The sequence below is a fragment of the Adiantum capillus-veneris genome, chromosome 12 (assembly GCF_014529385.1).
Source record: "Adiantum capillus-veneris isolate H3 chromosome 12, ASM1452938v2, whole genome shotgun sequence".
Lineage (NCBI taxonomy): Eukaryota > Viridiplantae > Streptophyta > Polypodiopsida > Polypodiales > Pteridaceae > Adiantum > Adiantum capillus-veneris.
Window position 1 is genome coordinate 35341275 of NC_140942.1, and position 15152 is coordinate 35356426.

The 15152-nt window shown below is 42.9% G+C and overlaps 1 protein-coding gene across 2 annotated transcripts in view; it reads right to left on the bottom strand.

The window, feature by feature from the left end:
* Positions 1-3964: 3964 nt before the first annotated feature.
* The window catches only part of RSH1 (RELA/SPOT homolog 1), an 83856-nt gene continuing 72668 nt past the window's right edge, over positions 3965-15152 (bottom strand). For both annotated transcript variants that reach the window (XM_086525041.1, XM_086525040.1), the window contains exons 12-24: positions 12514-12574; positions 12370-12432; positions 12213-12269; positions 12036-12137; positions 11725-11871; positions 11486-11617; positions 11226-11312; positions 11021-11092; positions 5656-5742; positions 5067-5550; positions 4919-4980; positions 4769-4837; positions 3965-4673 (exon numbers count right to left, since the gene is read on the bottom strand). In XM_086525041.1, coding sequence (XP_086381167.1) covers positions 4575-4673; positions 4769-4837; positions 4919-4980; positions 5067-5550; positions 5656-5742; positions 11021-11092; positions 11226-11312; positions 11486-11617; positions 11725-11871; positions 12036-12137; positions 12213-12269; positions 12370-12432; positions 12514-12574 — 1522 coding nt within the window. In that variant the 3' untranslated portion in view covers positions 3965-4574. The remainder of the gene's footprint in view (positions 4674-4768; positions 4838-4918; positions 4981-5066; positions 5551-5655; positions 5743-11020; positions 11093-11225; positions 11313-11485; positions 11618-11724; positions 11872-12035; positions 12138-12212; positions 12270-12369; positions 12433-12513; positions 12575-15152) is intronic.

Sequence of the window (15152 nt, forward strand, 5' to 3'; positions counted from 1 at the left end):
TGTCTCTCGAACACTGTAAGCTGTGGGTAAACCTGTCCTGCACCTGTACTGTCTCTCACTGTCCTGTCACTGTCTTGTAAGCATAGACTGCGACAATGCCTCAACGGCAGTAAAGCAAAGATGCAATCCCAACTGTCTAACTCACAGTCAATACATCCTAGCTGCCTATCTAAGGGTGCTCGAGGGATCGCTCCAAGACCTGTATCACCGAAAGGATCTCAACATTCGAGAATCCTCCAGCTCAATAAAACCTCACTCGACCCTCAACAAAGGCTGCAGTAAATCTGACAGTACATAGACTTCCCACAAAGTCATACATCCATAAATTTCCCACTGTATGTTGTAACCGCTGCGGCGGTTGTTTGCTGCGTAACTCACAGCCAACAAACCCTCAACAGACATACATCATCTCTGACAATACATCCCATGTGGAAGTACCTGCAATGTCAAGATGAAATCTGGAATATCAAGCAGCAAACACAAGCTACCTGATGAACTAGTGGATGTCGCCTACAGTCTGTGTATAGGTGCGTCCGTGTCGTATGTGACACGCCTCCAAGAACTGTGAGCCGTCCTTCGTTGTGTAGACAGCCACAAATCAGCACTCTGGAAGTGCAGATATCCTCAGCACTTGCAGTCGTAGGCCGAAACCCCAAATTTGCAGAGTCGGATCTGCACCCGCCGAGAGTACGTAGTCGAAAATGGCCTGCGCAGAACTTTGTCGAAGCCGAACGATGGCCGAGATGACCTCAGAATGAAATTCTGAGAACACCAAGTCCTTCGGGATATCCCATAGGATTTGGGGCCGTGTCTTCGCCTGTCGAATCTCACTCCAATCTGAGTAGGTGACTCTGGCTACCTGCAAATGCTGCCCCGAGCCTCGATCTGAGCTCTGATACCAGTTGAAGGAGTATGAGCGGAAGTGCGACGCGAGAGAGAGTGCGAGAAGAAGAGCATGACGATATGGTGAACTCGCTCTACTCTAATGTGTAGATCATAGTGAGTTCTTATTAGGTTTTAACAAAAGAATATGTGTACATACCTAGCGGCCCGCCCACTTACCTAGGCGACCACATTGGGCTTTATACCCGAATAGGACAGACCTGCTTCACCCCAATGGTAGAGTGAACCATGTCAGACATGCCATGAGTAGTGCGTACCCGTCCTACCACTGTCTTGTATAAGGCTAAGGTCCCCCAAATCAACTATGTAGGCACCCCCATGTCATGCAATCTGTGTATGAGTCTGGCTCATGACACTGTATCAAAGGCTTTGCGTAAATCCACAAAGCTACAATATATCCTCCTGCCATGGTGTCTACCCTCCTCAATAATGGCTTTGAGTATCAAAATCTGGTCAAGAGTGGAGAAACCTCTCGTGAACCCTGCCTATCCTACTACCCGTATGCCCTCTATCTCTGCCCATCCACTCAACTCATGCTCAAGAATTGATGCATATAGCCTAGCCAGAGTGTGACCAACCATGATGGTGCGATAATTCCAGGGAAGCACAAGTTTCAGGAAAACCTTGATACATGGCTCTATTAAACATCATAGCAAGAGGCTCTGCAAGCATATCTCTGGCGTGGATGAAGTGCTCTGCTACCAGACCATCATGATCATGTGTTCTTCCTGTCTTGATCCTGTCTCAATGGCTTTCCTTACCCTCTCAGCAGTAAAGAAAGTACATGTTTCTCGGCATGCCTCTCGAGGGTCATGCAAAGGTGGCTGCCTTGATGCTATATAGAGAAATGTAGCATATTCTCCCCATATCTCTCTGGAAGTGATGGTTGGTGACGGAGGGTGCTCATTGAAAAGCCTCCATGCCTGACTAGAGTCCCGACTCATAAATATCTGATACAAATCACACTCTAATTGAGATAGGTAAGCCCTCTTCTTTCATCCCACTATGCGGCGAAAAATAATCCGTGACTGTCTATGTGTAGTAGTACCCATGAGCACCTCTCTCTGTAATCTGATCCTCATCTTTCTACACTCCTCATCATACCAATTGTTATGAGGCATGCTCCCAGATCATCTACGTCTGGGAATATGCCTATGATGCTGCATCATGGAGCGTCTCTCTCACAATCTAGGTGAGCTCATCTAGTGGTCGTCTTGGCTCCTAATGCATAGGTGCTTGTATATCTCATCAGTATACACAATATCCGTCTCCCTCGTAAGGTATACCGAGTATGTGTGGATGCCTCCCAATGGAGCTGTGTTGAACTGGAACGATAAAGTGCAAGACAAGATAGCAGATTCGGTTGCCACCCCAACCGGCCTAGTTCCCACCATGAACTCTTGAAAGGAAGGAATGAGTCTTGACAGAGCCATAACATAATCCACTGTACTAGCGCCATGTCGATGTGGAAAGCACATGTAAAACCACCCGCTCCAAGGAATCATTGTAGGCCATTTAAAATAGCGAATCCATGAGCAGTCTCCATATCAATCAAGTATCTGCCTTACTCAATGTGCTCCTCATCCTGTGATAATCTAGACTGGTCCATTTCTGTAATATTGAGCTTCTGCATCAACTCCTCTGAGGTATCATAGAATATTGTCTGGTGATGGGCAGTCCTAGCATTGAAATCCCCTAAGATAATAATATCACCATCCATGGAAAACTCCCATATATCATCATCCAAAATGGAGAAGGGGGATTGTCTTCTAGGTGATGCATATACTGACGTACTAGGAGGGAAATAGCAAATAGCAACGTAGAGATATCTACTTGTCCCTGCCTTCAGTCTCACCCACATCTACCAAGCATGCTCATCCCTCCGAGCAATATGTATAAGAGACTGTAGCTCCTCCCTGGATAAGACTCACTCCTCTCGAACCTTGTCCTCTGTGCTCTGGTCGAGTCTCCTGGCTACAGGTTGTCTCACATCTGTATCCGCTCATATATGGCATGGATTGTCCCGAGGCCTGATGCGTCACACAGTAGAAAATGATCTCTCTTCCTGCGAAACTATCCTCAAAGGCCCCTGTATCCAAGCACAAAGATCAGTTACAATTCCATGTAGCCATTCTTGAGTCGAGCGCCGTCGTGTGAGGCACCTCTCCAAAATACCATTCATCCATCCCTGTAGAAGGCCACTTTTCCCTTCTCTCGAGTTGTCATTATCTCGGACATAAATTCTTTCATATGAGCAAGTTGTGAAAGTGTGAGGTTATCTCCAAGGAATATGCCCGTTTTCTTTAGTGTAGGATGCCTCTTCAAGAAGTTCTTGTTTGCCTCCATGGATGGGAAACGCATAATTAGAACTCTCCTTTGAAATCTCCCCATTTCCTTGTGTCTTCTACCCTACCCTCCATGCCTTTGTATGAGTAGCCTCACTACCCATCATACGGAGAAGTTCTTTGACTTCCCCTTCCACATTATCTCGATCTTTTATATCGGTTATTCGTACATGCAAAGCTCTAGGCTTCGTTCAGTGCTCTTCTTCTAAAGTCATGTTGATGATTGTAGGAGTGGGGATAGATGTAAATTTTTTTTCCTTTCCCTTTCTTAGCAACGTCTATCCATTTCTCAACCTCATCCGCCTCCTTCCGTGTCTTCGTAATTACATCCATCCACGAAGACGTCTTTGCCACATTTTGTTTCTCTTCCTCTTTGATCATCCGTACATGTTTCTTGATTTCCTCTATCACCAAGGGCTGAAATTTACCTTCCTCTAATCCACTGCTTGCTCTATAAACAATCTCTCCCTGGAGGGCTGAGACTTTTTCTTTGAGTGCTTGTAAATCCGCCTTAAGTGCTTGTATCTCAGAGAGAGAGAGAGAGAGAGAGAGAGAGAGAGAGAGAGAGAGAGAGAGAAATGAAATGTTATATTAACGTCTTCAAAAGGCCATAATGACCTATGAGACCCGAAAGTTACAAAGTGGTGGATCTGATACAAACAGTAACAAAATAACCTAGAGAGAGAGAGAGAGAGAGAGAGAGAGAGAGAGAGAGATGAAATGAAATGAAATGTAATATTTACGTCTTCAAAAGGCCAAAATGATCTATGAGACCAAATGGTTACATGTGGTGAATCTAATACCAAGTCTGGGTACAAAAAGTACAAAGAACTGAAAGAGAGACAAAGAGAGAAGGCCACTAGAAGTCCATACACATCACATACATTACAAGTCGGCTTTCACAGCCAAGTGAAACCTTCTCAAAAATGATGCCTTCTAATGTACACTATGCCTTTACTGATGCATTTGTTAAGATACACTGCCTAATAGGCAGAAGCCTGCTCCTTGTGTATGGTACAGAACTATACAGACCACAAAACTATATTTTACAGATGGCCCACGGACCCCATTCATGTTGACAAGCTGCATGTAAGCAGGCCAGATCCCCTCCGGAAAGCCATGAACAGCAGAGGCTCTCTCAAAAGTAGCCACATTTCATTTTCAAAGAAGTTCCAATCATCGGGATATGGTGCAGCTAGAAAGCGACGCAACGAGAACCGCCTTTGAAAATGCTCCATGCGCAAGCCATCACATGGAGGCACAATGTGGGAAATAGGTGACACCCCTAGAGAAACTACAAAATTGGTAATGAGCATCCAAGTAGGGCTACAAGTACTGCGGAGAATTGTCTTGCTTTTGCCAGCTGCACCCAGTTGACCAGCTTACAACTCCTTCAATTGAGCCAATATTTGCACAGGCACTCATCTAAACCCAAAATAAGAAATGTGAAAATGGTGTTACAATAAATCTTCCTTTGGGAACATACAAGATTAGATTTCTAACAATATGAGACTATTTACAAGATTTTTTGTGCTGCCATCGACATGAAAAAGCATGGTCCCTAGCCCCCTGTTTCTGTCAGTCTCAGCCTACAGGTATCATCAAAGCACTATCAGCTAGATGATACAAAAACTTCACTCAGTGAAAAAATTTAAAAGATTTTGACTTACCGCACATGCACAAATCATGATTCCAGCCGCTCCGAGCACTGATGTTACTTCAGCTAGTATACCTACACATTGGTATGTCGGCAAGTGCTGTTAAATACCCTTACGCTATGTCTTTCCTGACATAAGATGACAAAAGAAAAGAACTCACCCTTGCGATCAAAACAAAAAACACTTAACCATTGAATCGACTGTTCTTCTGATTTGTGCCACAAAGCCACTTTCCCCACTAGCCAAACTTCTAAACTTGAAAGAACTTCGTTCTGCTCGAAAAAAATGTTTGCAGCCGGCTTCACCGCAGATCCAGCTATACCATTGATTATTTGTTTGCAGCTTCCAGCTGCAGAGATGGTCATCTCCTCTATCTTCTTACTGGCCTTTCCATTTACTGGTGTAAGCAGGCTCCTCTTTATTTCAGGAGCTCTAAAGCTCAAATTTTTGAAGGGAAGAGAGAGTAAGCTGCGATAGCTAACTTCATCGTTTATTGACCGTCTGTCACCAGGTTTCTCAGCAGGTGATTCACCTGTCCAATGAGCTGGCAAGTTTTTGTCTCCTCTGTCGAGCTCAGACACGAAGTCCTTCACAGAGTCTGCTGTTATTTCATCAGCTACCAAAGTTGCTTGTTCTCTGAGAAACTGTCATAACAATGGCAAAATTGTATGACTGCCTGAACCAAGCATTACCGTAGGTTGCATTTACGAGTTACAAAGCCTGATAATGCAGGTTCTTCAGAAGACCACCTTGGTAATTTTATGACGTGCACTCCGTGTTTTTGCATGCTGCAACCATTGCCTGTGTCGATGAAAAACTGATTTTATTGATAAACCCTGCATAGAGAGTTTGAGTGAGTTCAACACGGCTCCAATGTGCTCAACAAAACCATAAAGAAAGGGTTTCACCGTTTAAGTGAACCTAACAAGACAAAGACAGATGGGCAAGCGTATGGTTTTCATTTACTACATGACAGCATGAGAATGACATGCATGAAGAGTGAGATGCCGACACCCAGAACTAGTCAATTCTTGAAAATGGTGGAAAGCCCTAGCCCAAAGAAATGAGGGATAACTATTATAACCGCCGGAATAGATCGTTGGTGGCTTGCATAAATATTTCCAGAGAGAAGTATTCTAGTCCTTTCTAAGTTTTGACTTTCTACAAGGAATTGGAGGGGGGTGATATGCCTGCTGAACAGGGTGTAGCATCTCTCTCTAATGACTCTGCATATGTTGCATCTGCCAACTGCTCTGCACACCCTATCTATACAATCAGAATTCAGAAAAACACAACCATCACCTCAGTGATATTTGGTCATAAGTTATAACGACACTACTTGTTCCTCAGTGCGGGACACATTTTGAGATCAGTGAAGTCAAGGAAAGAACACAAGGCTCAAAGTGCGACCGGGCATGCCAGGTCACAATACATGTTCATGCCTACTTGTGCCAGCATCCCCAGATGCAGTCTCATGGGGAAACGCACACATACTTTTTTTTTTTTTTGTAAATCAATTCAATTAATTTACTAGTGGGAAACCTCAAAACGAGGAAAACCCACCGAAAGGGTAATATACAAGGGGAAGAACACAGAACTACTCAGCTGTACAGAGTAGCTAGAAACATTCATAGGAAAGTCAATGTATCTCTACAATGATATCACCAACTTCCAAAGCAAACCGTAACGATTGCCTAAGAGAAAGCTTGAAGAGTGGGAACAGATCTGCATGAGTACAATGGAACATGTAAGCATTACGCTGATGCCACAGGGTCCAATAAGCCCAGTATCTGACAATCCCAGGAAAACGGAGCCGCATAGAAGCCGATACACGGTGAATGAAGTCCCTAGTAATGCAGCAATCCCACAAGAAGTGGCAAATATCCTCTTCTGCAGAGGAGCAACGGACGCAAGAAGAGGGGCGGATCCGACGCGCCCTACGAAAAGTGCCGACTGGAAGCACTCCAAGCAAACAGCGCCAAAGAAACAGTCGCTCCTTCAAAGGAAAATGGCTTTTCCACAAGGTAGAGAGAAGCTTCCTCCACCAAAGATCAGATTTGTGCATGTGCCAAAGGGCATTACAATGATCAGCAAGCCACCACTGAGGTAGAAGAAGAGCACACAGACACTAAATCTAAGGAAGGCATACATCTCCTTCCAATAGTCTAAGGGACTCTCTTCATTTATGTGCTTGTTTTAGCATGAGATTTCACCTCCTGGACACTCTGATCACCCATCTGTGGCGGCAAAAGATTTCAACGTCAAAAGTTGAAACCTTTCACCCTTGTCATAAGTAGTGTTACAATGGTGCAATGTTGGCATACATGCCATTTATGTGCCAAGAGCCCACATGTGGTGGAGGAAGAGATATCAAAAACATAAACAACAAAGAACTGCATTTGCTTTTGGCATCACAAAAGAAAGAGAGATCGTTACCTAGTCATGCTAGTCCTAAGTCTTCAGTTGGCTCTTTAGTAATAACTTCACATCAAGAATTCTGTCAAGGTTCCTAATCTTCTATATTTCTAATTGTGTTAGAATTATCCTAAACTGTTGTATATTAGGTGTAAATGGTATGATTCTTTACGTACCTTAAAACTCATATCATTCCGTATTGTTTACCTCACATTCCAAACAGGAACCAAACCTTATCACCTTGATGTGCAGCCAGCTATGTTCCGGTGTTATATCTACGCCAGCAAGTGATCAAACAATGTGTGCAAGAAGATCTAAGATTGCATGCAATGAATGGAATGAGTTAGGATTTGATGGTATCGAGAAATTTTGATCCAAAACTTCAAGATGGTAAGGTCAAGCAGGGAGCTCGGCAATGTTGCATGACAACAAATCATTGTCAATGCTTGCAATAAAATGGTAAACTCTATAAAGGACGAACTTCTCAATTCAACACTGAGACACCATTCTCAGGGTTCTTCTTATGTCCTCCTCCTGCATTATGTACATTGATGCCAGGCACTTATTGTGAGTCTACAAGAGCACAATCAAGATGAGGGTTTCTGGACTGGTGCTCTTTGGAGCTGCAACAATGTTGGTCAGACCTGAACCCGATCTAGTTCTTACAATGAACAGCTGGCCAAACTCTGATGGTTCAATGCCAGGTTAGCATTTTGTGCAGTGGAGGATGCTGCCTCTTGACAAGACCATCCAATGGGCGGTCCGTGCAGTCTATGGGTGATTGCTGCAGCATACCGTAGCTTTGCCTTTGGCTATGGGCATACAATCCTTGGAAGATCCATTCATTTCACTCCTTGCTTGGCGGTTGCGTACTCCAGAGGGGATCATGACTTGTGGATTTCTTTGAACAAATCTGTGCACTCATCAGAAGAGCACACACAAGATAGGGCCGCAACATCGGCATAAGGGGTTGCTATTTTCTTAAGAGGAAACCACCACCTTGGGTGAACGAAGACTTGCTAATTGACCTTGGCAAGATAGATCCCTTGCCTATAGAGGAGCATTTTCATGGACTTAGAGAGAAGATCTTTGATCTAGCTCATGGCCTCGTTTTACAGTCTAAAGTCACTTCAATACTTTGGACTTCTTTGGGGAGTTAACCCGCCAAATGCGGGAGATCAAGTATGATACCTCTGCATCCGAAGCCTCCCGGTGATTGGCTTGGTTAGTAGAGGGAATCCTGTAAACCTTGTCGTCAATTGCGTTAACGTGTTGCAATGTTAGCATAGCATAGCCTCACATGGTCAAACAACCTCAATGGGGTAAAGGAAGAGATTAAAGGAAACTTTTTGGCACCACACAAAAGAAAGCGCTAGTTAATCCACCATGCTTTGGTTGTATGTGCTTTTGGCCAAAGAGCCTATAGAAATGCTAAAGTGACAGAGTTATAACAAGACCTAAAACTCCATTTTTTTCTCATTTTCCTCTTTCAATTTATGTTACCATTCCCATATCCGTTTCCACTCCCTCACTTGCTTTTGTTATTGGAAACTCCCCAAAACTCCAAAATTTTGCCATTTCCATCTCTGTTCCATTTCTGTTTTATTACCGATTCCCTATTTCCCCTAACTAACTATGATTGATAGAGCTCTCTAGAGTCTTTACTTATCATAAATAGTAGATCTAGATTCATTCCACTAGGCCAATGCATGTTATTGTTGCTCAAGTGCTCTCTTCTATCTTCATTGTGTACTTATACATAGCCAAGAATCTCCCCTTCATCTTCTCTTTGAGAGGCGGGCATCAGACTAAGCCAAATCCTTCTGAAGAAATTTTGGCACTCCTTCCCCATCTCTAAGTGAATGCAACCCATCATTCCCACAAATCTACAAAGTTAAAGAAGCAAACCCCTCTCAACTCACACAATTTGTGGCACATTTGTGCCACAAATTCTTAGAGCCAACACCAAATCGATGAAACACTTATTTTTTGACCCTTATATGTCTTGCTTGCAAAGAATAAGCCATTGTACCATGTCTAGATGGCAACTTTCTGTAGCAATAGAAATAATCACAAGGTTTTCCATTTGTCATCTCTTTAAAAGACCCCTTCATTGGTATATGTCCCAGGCCATTGAAAGTTTATCGCACACTCGAGCCTCAGTGTCACCGCAAAGGTATGCACTAGCTCAAAAGAGCTTTAGTATGCTCACTAGATGCATGGAGGCCTCAACATTTTTGAAATCATTAAAACATGCTCACTACTTCTCTTCAACATGTACAGCTCTTGACTGAATGTTAGCAGCAGCCTTGTGTGGATACAAGGTGTTCATATTATGGTCATTGAACACTAGATATACGGATCTTATCTATGGGTATACTTCTTGCACAATACCTCGTTGCCCATATGCAACTTCTTTGATCTCAGCCTTGTGCTATCTTCATTGGTCTGGATGCCCGCCACAAACCGGGAAATTCAAAGCGCTCCCAAAGCATTCATCGAAGTAGGGCCCCTATAGAGTTGTTGTCATTAAAGAACGCATATTCTTTATACAGCAAGTATAGGTCATGTTAACGATGTGCTCAGTGAGGTTGGTATGGTCCTTTCTTTCCTGCAGCTGTTCGGACATGACAATTGGCTACGCGTTATCAGACAATATAAAAAGCTATCACTGAGCTTCTTACAAAGTTTCCACTATTTCTTGCTTGCAAGATTGGTGTATTGATTGTCCTAGCTACTACTTTGGTCTTCATGCGCTTGCTGCTTAGGGTGCTTGCTCAACTCTCGATTGCACTCTCCAACAAGTACAGGTCGTGTTAACGATGTGCTCAGTGAGGTTGATATTGTCCTTACTTTCCTGCACCTGTTTGGGCATGGCAATTGGGTATGCGTTTTCGGACCTATTACTGAGCTTCTTACAAAGTTTCCTCCACTTGAGAGTGTGGAGTGCTTGCAAGATTGGTGTATTGATCGTCCTACCTACTACTTTAGTTTTCATGCGCTTGCTGCTTACAGTGCTTGTTCAACTCTATATTGGAGCTTGGCAATCCATAATGCAAACTACCTCTCAAGAAAGGGTCTTCTTGGGGCAGTGACTCACAGATATGCTCCCTGTATATTGCCACCACAAAATTGAAACTGTACCTCACTATGCTGTGTCCTTGCTCTGCTGCTCACGATTTTCTTCATGAGGTTACACAGCTGCTGCAATAACCTTCCCCTTGCTACCATTTTGGAAACTCACTGAAAATTTAGCTGACTGAGACCAGCATTACATTAATTGCTTTGTAAGTATCTATCTATCAGTATTTGTGCTCAGAGGGCAAGCTGTTGGTGTAACACCATAATATCCAGCTCTAAAAATGCCACGTTTGATGCACTAGCAAAGAGGAAGACCTCCCAACTGCTCCTATGCTAATGAGGAAAACCCTTGTGTACATGTGCATGTGATAAAATCTTTTATCGCTCCAAATGTTATTTCACTGTAAAATTTCTTTGCAGTAGCTAACACGTTAAAACATTAAGCAGAAATGTTTTTGATAGCTTTCAAAAGATTTCAAAACTTTAAACTGGATTGTACTATTTTATGGGGAAACATGCATGTCACACAACCACGTTGACCTTTAACTTCTAGGAGCATTTAAATTTCAATGTCCATGGAACTAGACATAAAAACTAAAAGTGTCAGGAAAAACATACATTATAGGTGATAACTTCAACCACTTCAGCGTTGGCCAATGTATGTGTCGGTGAGACCAAATTTCCATTTACCTGCAGGCCCCAAACAAATGTTTTCATCGGTGCTTCTACAAATTTAAAAAAGGACAGAAATATATAAATCTTTGCAGCCATCGTGATATTTCCTGGCTGTGTATTGTTTTTCAAAAGTACTGTTACACTATACCTTTGCAGCCACCATGTTATTTCCCAAGTCTGTATGTATTTGGTAAGCATAATCAATGACTGTTGCACCCTTGGGAAGGTTCTTAATCTGTGAGTTAAAACAATGCAGTTAAGCTGTGTAGCCAACGATAACTATCCTTGATGCAACCATGACCATAAGCGGAAATGTTCTCAAAATTTCAAGCGACAAAGGTGAGTCACTATTATTATCGTGCTCCAACCACAATTAGAACTAGTCTAGAATAAGTCTGAAAATATTACTTCTCCTTTCGGTGTGAAAACAAATACACGACTACCAAGAAGATCCCCAGTGACAGTATCGACAAACTCCTGGGCAGACATATTTCCAACAAACTCCTCTTGCCATTCCCGTATTGCGTTAAGCCAGCTAACCTGAATGAGAATATGCAACCTTGTCAATAGGGGCACCACATACTCAGATAGAAATTTCTAGTTAGAAACTAAATAACATACAGAAAATCATCTATTTAGCTACATACCCTACGTGCTAGATCAACATTGTTCATGAAACTGCTGGATCCTTTGTGTGAACCTGCTTCTGTAGACAAGGATGTGCAGACAGTCCTACCACTGTAATGTGCAGCAATGCCTCGCTCGGCAATAATATCCATATCCTCTGATCGAATCTATCAAACAAAGAATAATGTGAGGTTATTGAAAACAAGCCCTCAGTTTGCAGCAGTACCTACAACGTCTGTTCAAATCTATGGAAAGACAACACTACAAACCAAATCAATGTTACTCAAAACAAAAGTTCAAAAGTTCATTTGATTCTGTGGAAAACAAGCACCTGGATCTCTAGGCGAAAAGTATTTTCATAAAGAAATGGAAGCACTTTTGTGTGAAGACTTTGATATCCATTAGGTTTTGGAGTGGCAATGTAATCTTTCATCTGCAAACAATGTTCCATTGTAAAATTTACACAAAATCACATTCTGATTTAGAGGTAGCTGTTTGGAACTCATACCGACTGTGGAACTGGTGACCACATCTGATGTGTCAGTCCCAAGACATGGTAACATATCTGCATGATCAAGCACATAGATTAAATATTGTAGTTTACTTTCCTGCTTCACTGAACCCAGTAATGGTTCAGAAAAAACAGGGAAACCAATACAACTTACCTGACCAGGATTGCATAATGGACCTATTCTTGAATGCTGCTTTGGTGTAAGAATTATTCGCAGCTGCAGCATGTCAAGTCAATGAGTTACATTAGCAGATACACTCAGAAACTACAAAACTCATTAGCAAGCGCACAAAAAAACCTGAGCAATGTCTCGAACTTCATCAATTGAGCCGTTGCATTCCATTAGCTTTTTGTAGATGCTGGCAAAAAAAAGTTTGAGTTCACTTCTCAGAAATTTGAAAGGGAGAAGCAGCTAGTCGAATAATCAGCTCTCCAGCGTCAAGTAAAATGCTTAAACTCAATACACACTTTATAGGGTACTTGCGAGTGATTACAATGAAACACGCGTCAGTCCGGGTGAAACTATAAGGCCTTGAGAGTTGTACAACGTTTTTAATGACGATATACTCAAATCTTGGCTTACAAATTTTCCTTACAAACACAAATCTACTCAGATTTTGCATGTTTCGGTTTGGTATGGCTTGGTATGTTGGTTGGTACATGTCATGAGACTAGAGGCGAATTGTCTGGAGCGTTGGGCATACACCAGCTTGGGGTTGAAACGTTTCATGGTGACCCTGCCCGAGAGGTTTAAAGACCAAACTAAATGATAGTAGTGTCACACCCAGGAACGAAACTCCAAATGTAGCATCAATTCCCTTTCACAAAAGTATGGCAGCTGCTGAGGCAGAATGACAAGTGAGCCAAGCCCATATTCCCTGCCTTGTGAACACAAACTAGCTAATAAACATTAAAGTGTTCAGCCTTCATAAGACAAACTTTTGACTAAAATTTGACCAAGATCAAACTCATTTGAGCTTGAACCTTTTTTGGCATACTTCATGTTGATAATATATCCTTGAGTTTTCCATGAAACTATTTAAGTTGAAGCTTGAACGCAAATATATTGTAATCACGGACAATTACTTTGTTTCAAGGAGGGATGTCACAGACTGCTGACGTGTAAAGTCACTGAAGAACGGAGCCAACCTTTAGATCTCGGCTGAGGGGCCTAAACCCTAAGTGAAGAAGCAGAAGCAGCATAAGAAGTTTTTTTGCAAAGTCTCGCCGAGAGGCCTAGTTTTAAAGAGAAGTTCCCGCCAACTTCTAGGACCACGTCCAACGGGGCCAAGTGACCTAAAGATGTTAAAATAAAGCAGGACCAACACACACACACACACACACACAAGCTTTTTTACGTAGAAGCTAATGACGTGGCAGCAGTATGCATATCCAAATTTTGTGTTGATTGCTGACGTGGCAGTCTGTACGGAATTCTGGAATTTACCCTGACCTGCTAACGTGGCATCCTGTACGGATTTTCGTGATTTACCCTAGGTAGTTTCCAACGCCATCTTCTGGGACCAATTGCTTTTGAGTTTGACGTTTTTCATGTAATTGCTTTTCACGGCCAAGGGCCTTGAAACATGTGCAGAGGGCTCATTCTCTGGCATGCTTCAGTATGAAGGTGCAAAGGGTGGAGTACCGGCATTGTACTTGGTTCAAGTAGTATAAAGAAATTTCGTAAGGGTGGTGGGGCCAATACTCTTTGGGGTGGAGCTTCGCCACTCCCAATGTCGTCTCTCTTTCAGCTCAATTGTTATTGAAGTGCTTAAAGTTGTTCAGTCTGTTCTTTTCCGCTGGCACGTGGAGCTCATCTTGTGACACAGAGAGGGAGGGTATACGCGCACCCGAGCAGGCGGGGTTTAGGAGAGGTTTTTCTACTCTCGACCACATTCTGACACTAAGAGCCATTATTGAGGAGGGCAGATCACATGGGAGACGGATCTATTGTAGTTTTGTGGATTTCCACAAAGCTTTTGACACAGTGCCCAAAGCTAGATTAAAGTGCAGACTACAAGAGATGGCATTACCCATAAAGCTGGTTTGGGGAATCATGGCATTATACAGATCAATATTGGGGCATGTACGCACTCTAGAAGGGCTATCTACATTGGTTCACTCCACTATCGGGGTGAAGCAGGGCTGCCTGCTCTCCCCTACTCTATTTGGTATGTATGTGGATGGGTTTCTGACTATATTGAGAGAAATGGTGATAGAAGGGCACAACTGGCATGGACATGGATTCCACTATTGCTATATGCTGATGATATTATGTTGATCTCCGACTGTCACAAACTGCTGACGTGTCAAGCCACTGAAGAACGGAGCCAACCTTGAGATCCCAAGGGGCCAAAACCCTCAGAAGAAGCAGCATAAGAAGAAAAAGAAGTTTTACAGACTTACAAAGTCTTGATGAGTGACCTATTTTCAACGAAGAGTTCCCACCAACTTACTGGATCCCGTCCGATGGGGCCCCAATGACATAAAGGCATTAAAAATAAAGTAGAACACGCTCAGAAGACTTGCACAACAAATATGATGATGTGGCACCTGTGCGGACGTTCCACAATTCGCGACAAATTTTTAAGAAAATCCTGAAATTTTAGGAAATCGTTTTTTTGGGTCAGCTTTTCATATTTGATGCTTTTAGGCTTTGGGCCTTTAAATATGAGCCTTGGGGGCCCTCTCTAGCACTCTTCAACGCACAGATTGCAAAGGAGGTGCTCCCCGGCTGTTGTCCTTTGCAAATCAAAAATAATAAAGAAATACCGAAAGCGGCGCTAGCGGTTGGGGCCATTCCTCTCTTGGGGTGGAACTTCGCCACTCCCCGTCTCGTGTCGTGCATCTCTTTCAGTTCAGTTGTTATTTGAAGTGCTTAAAGTTGTTCGGTATGTTCTTTTCTACTCGCACGTGGTGCCCGTCTTGTGACAGTGG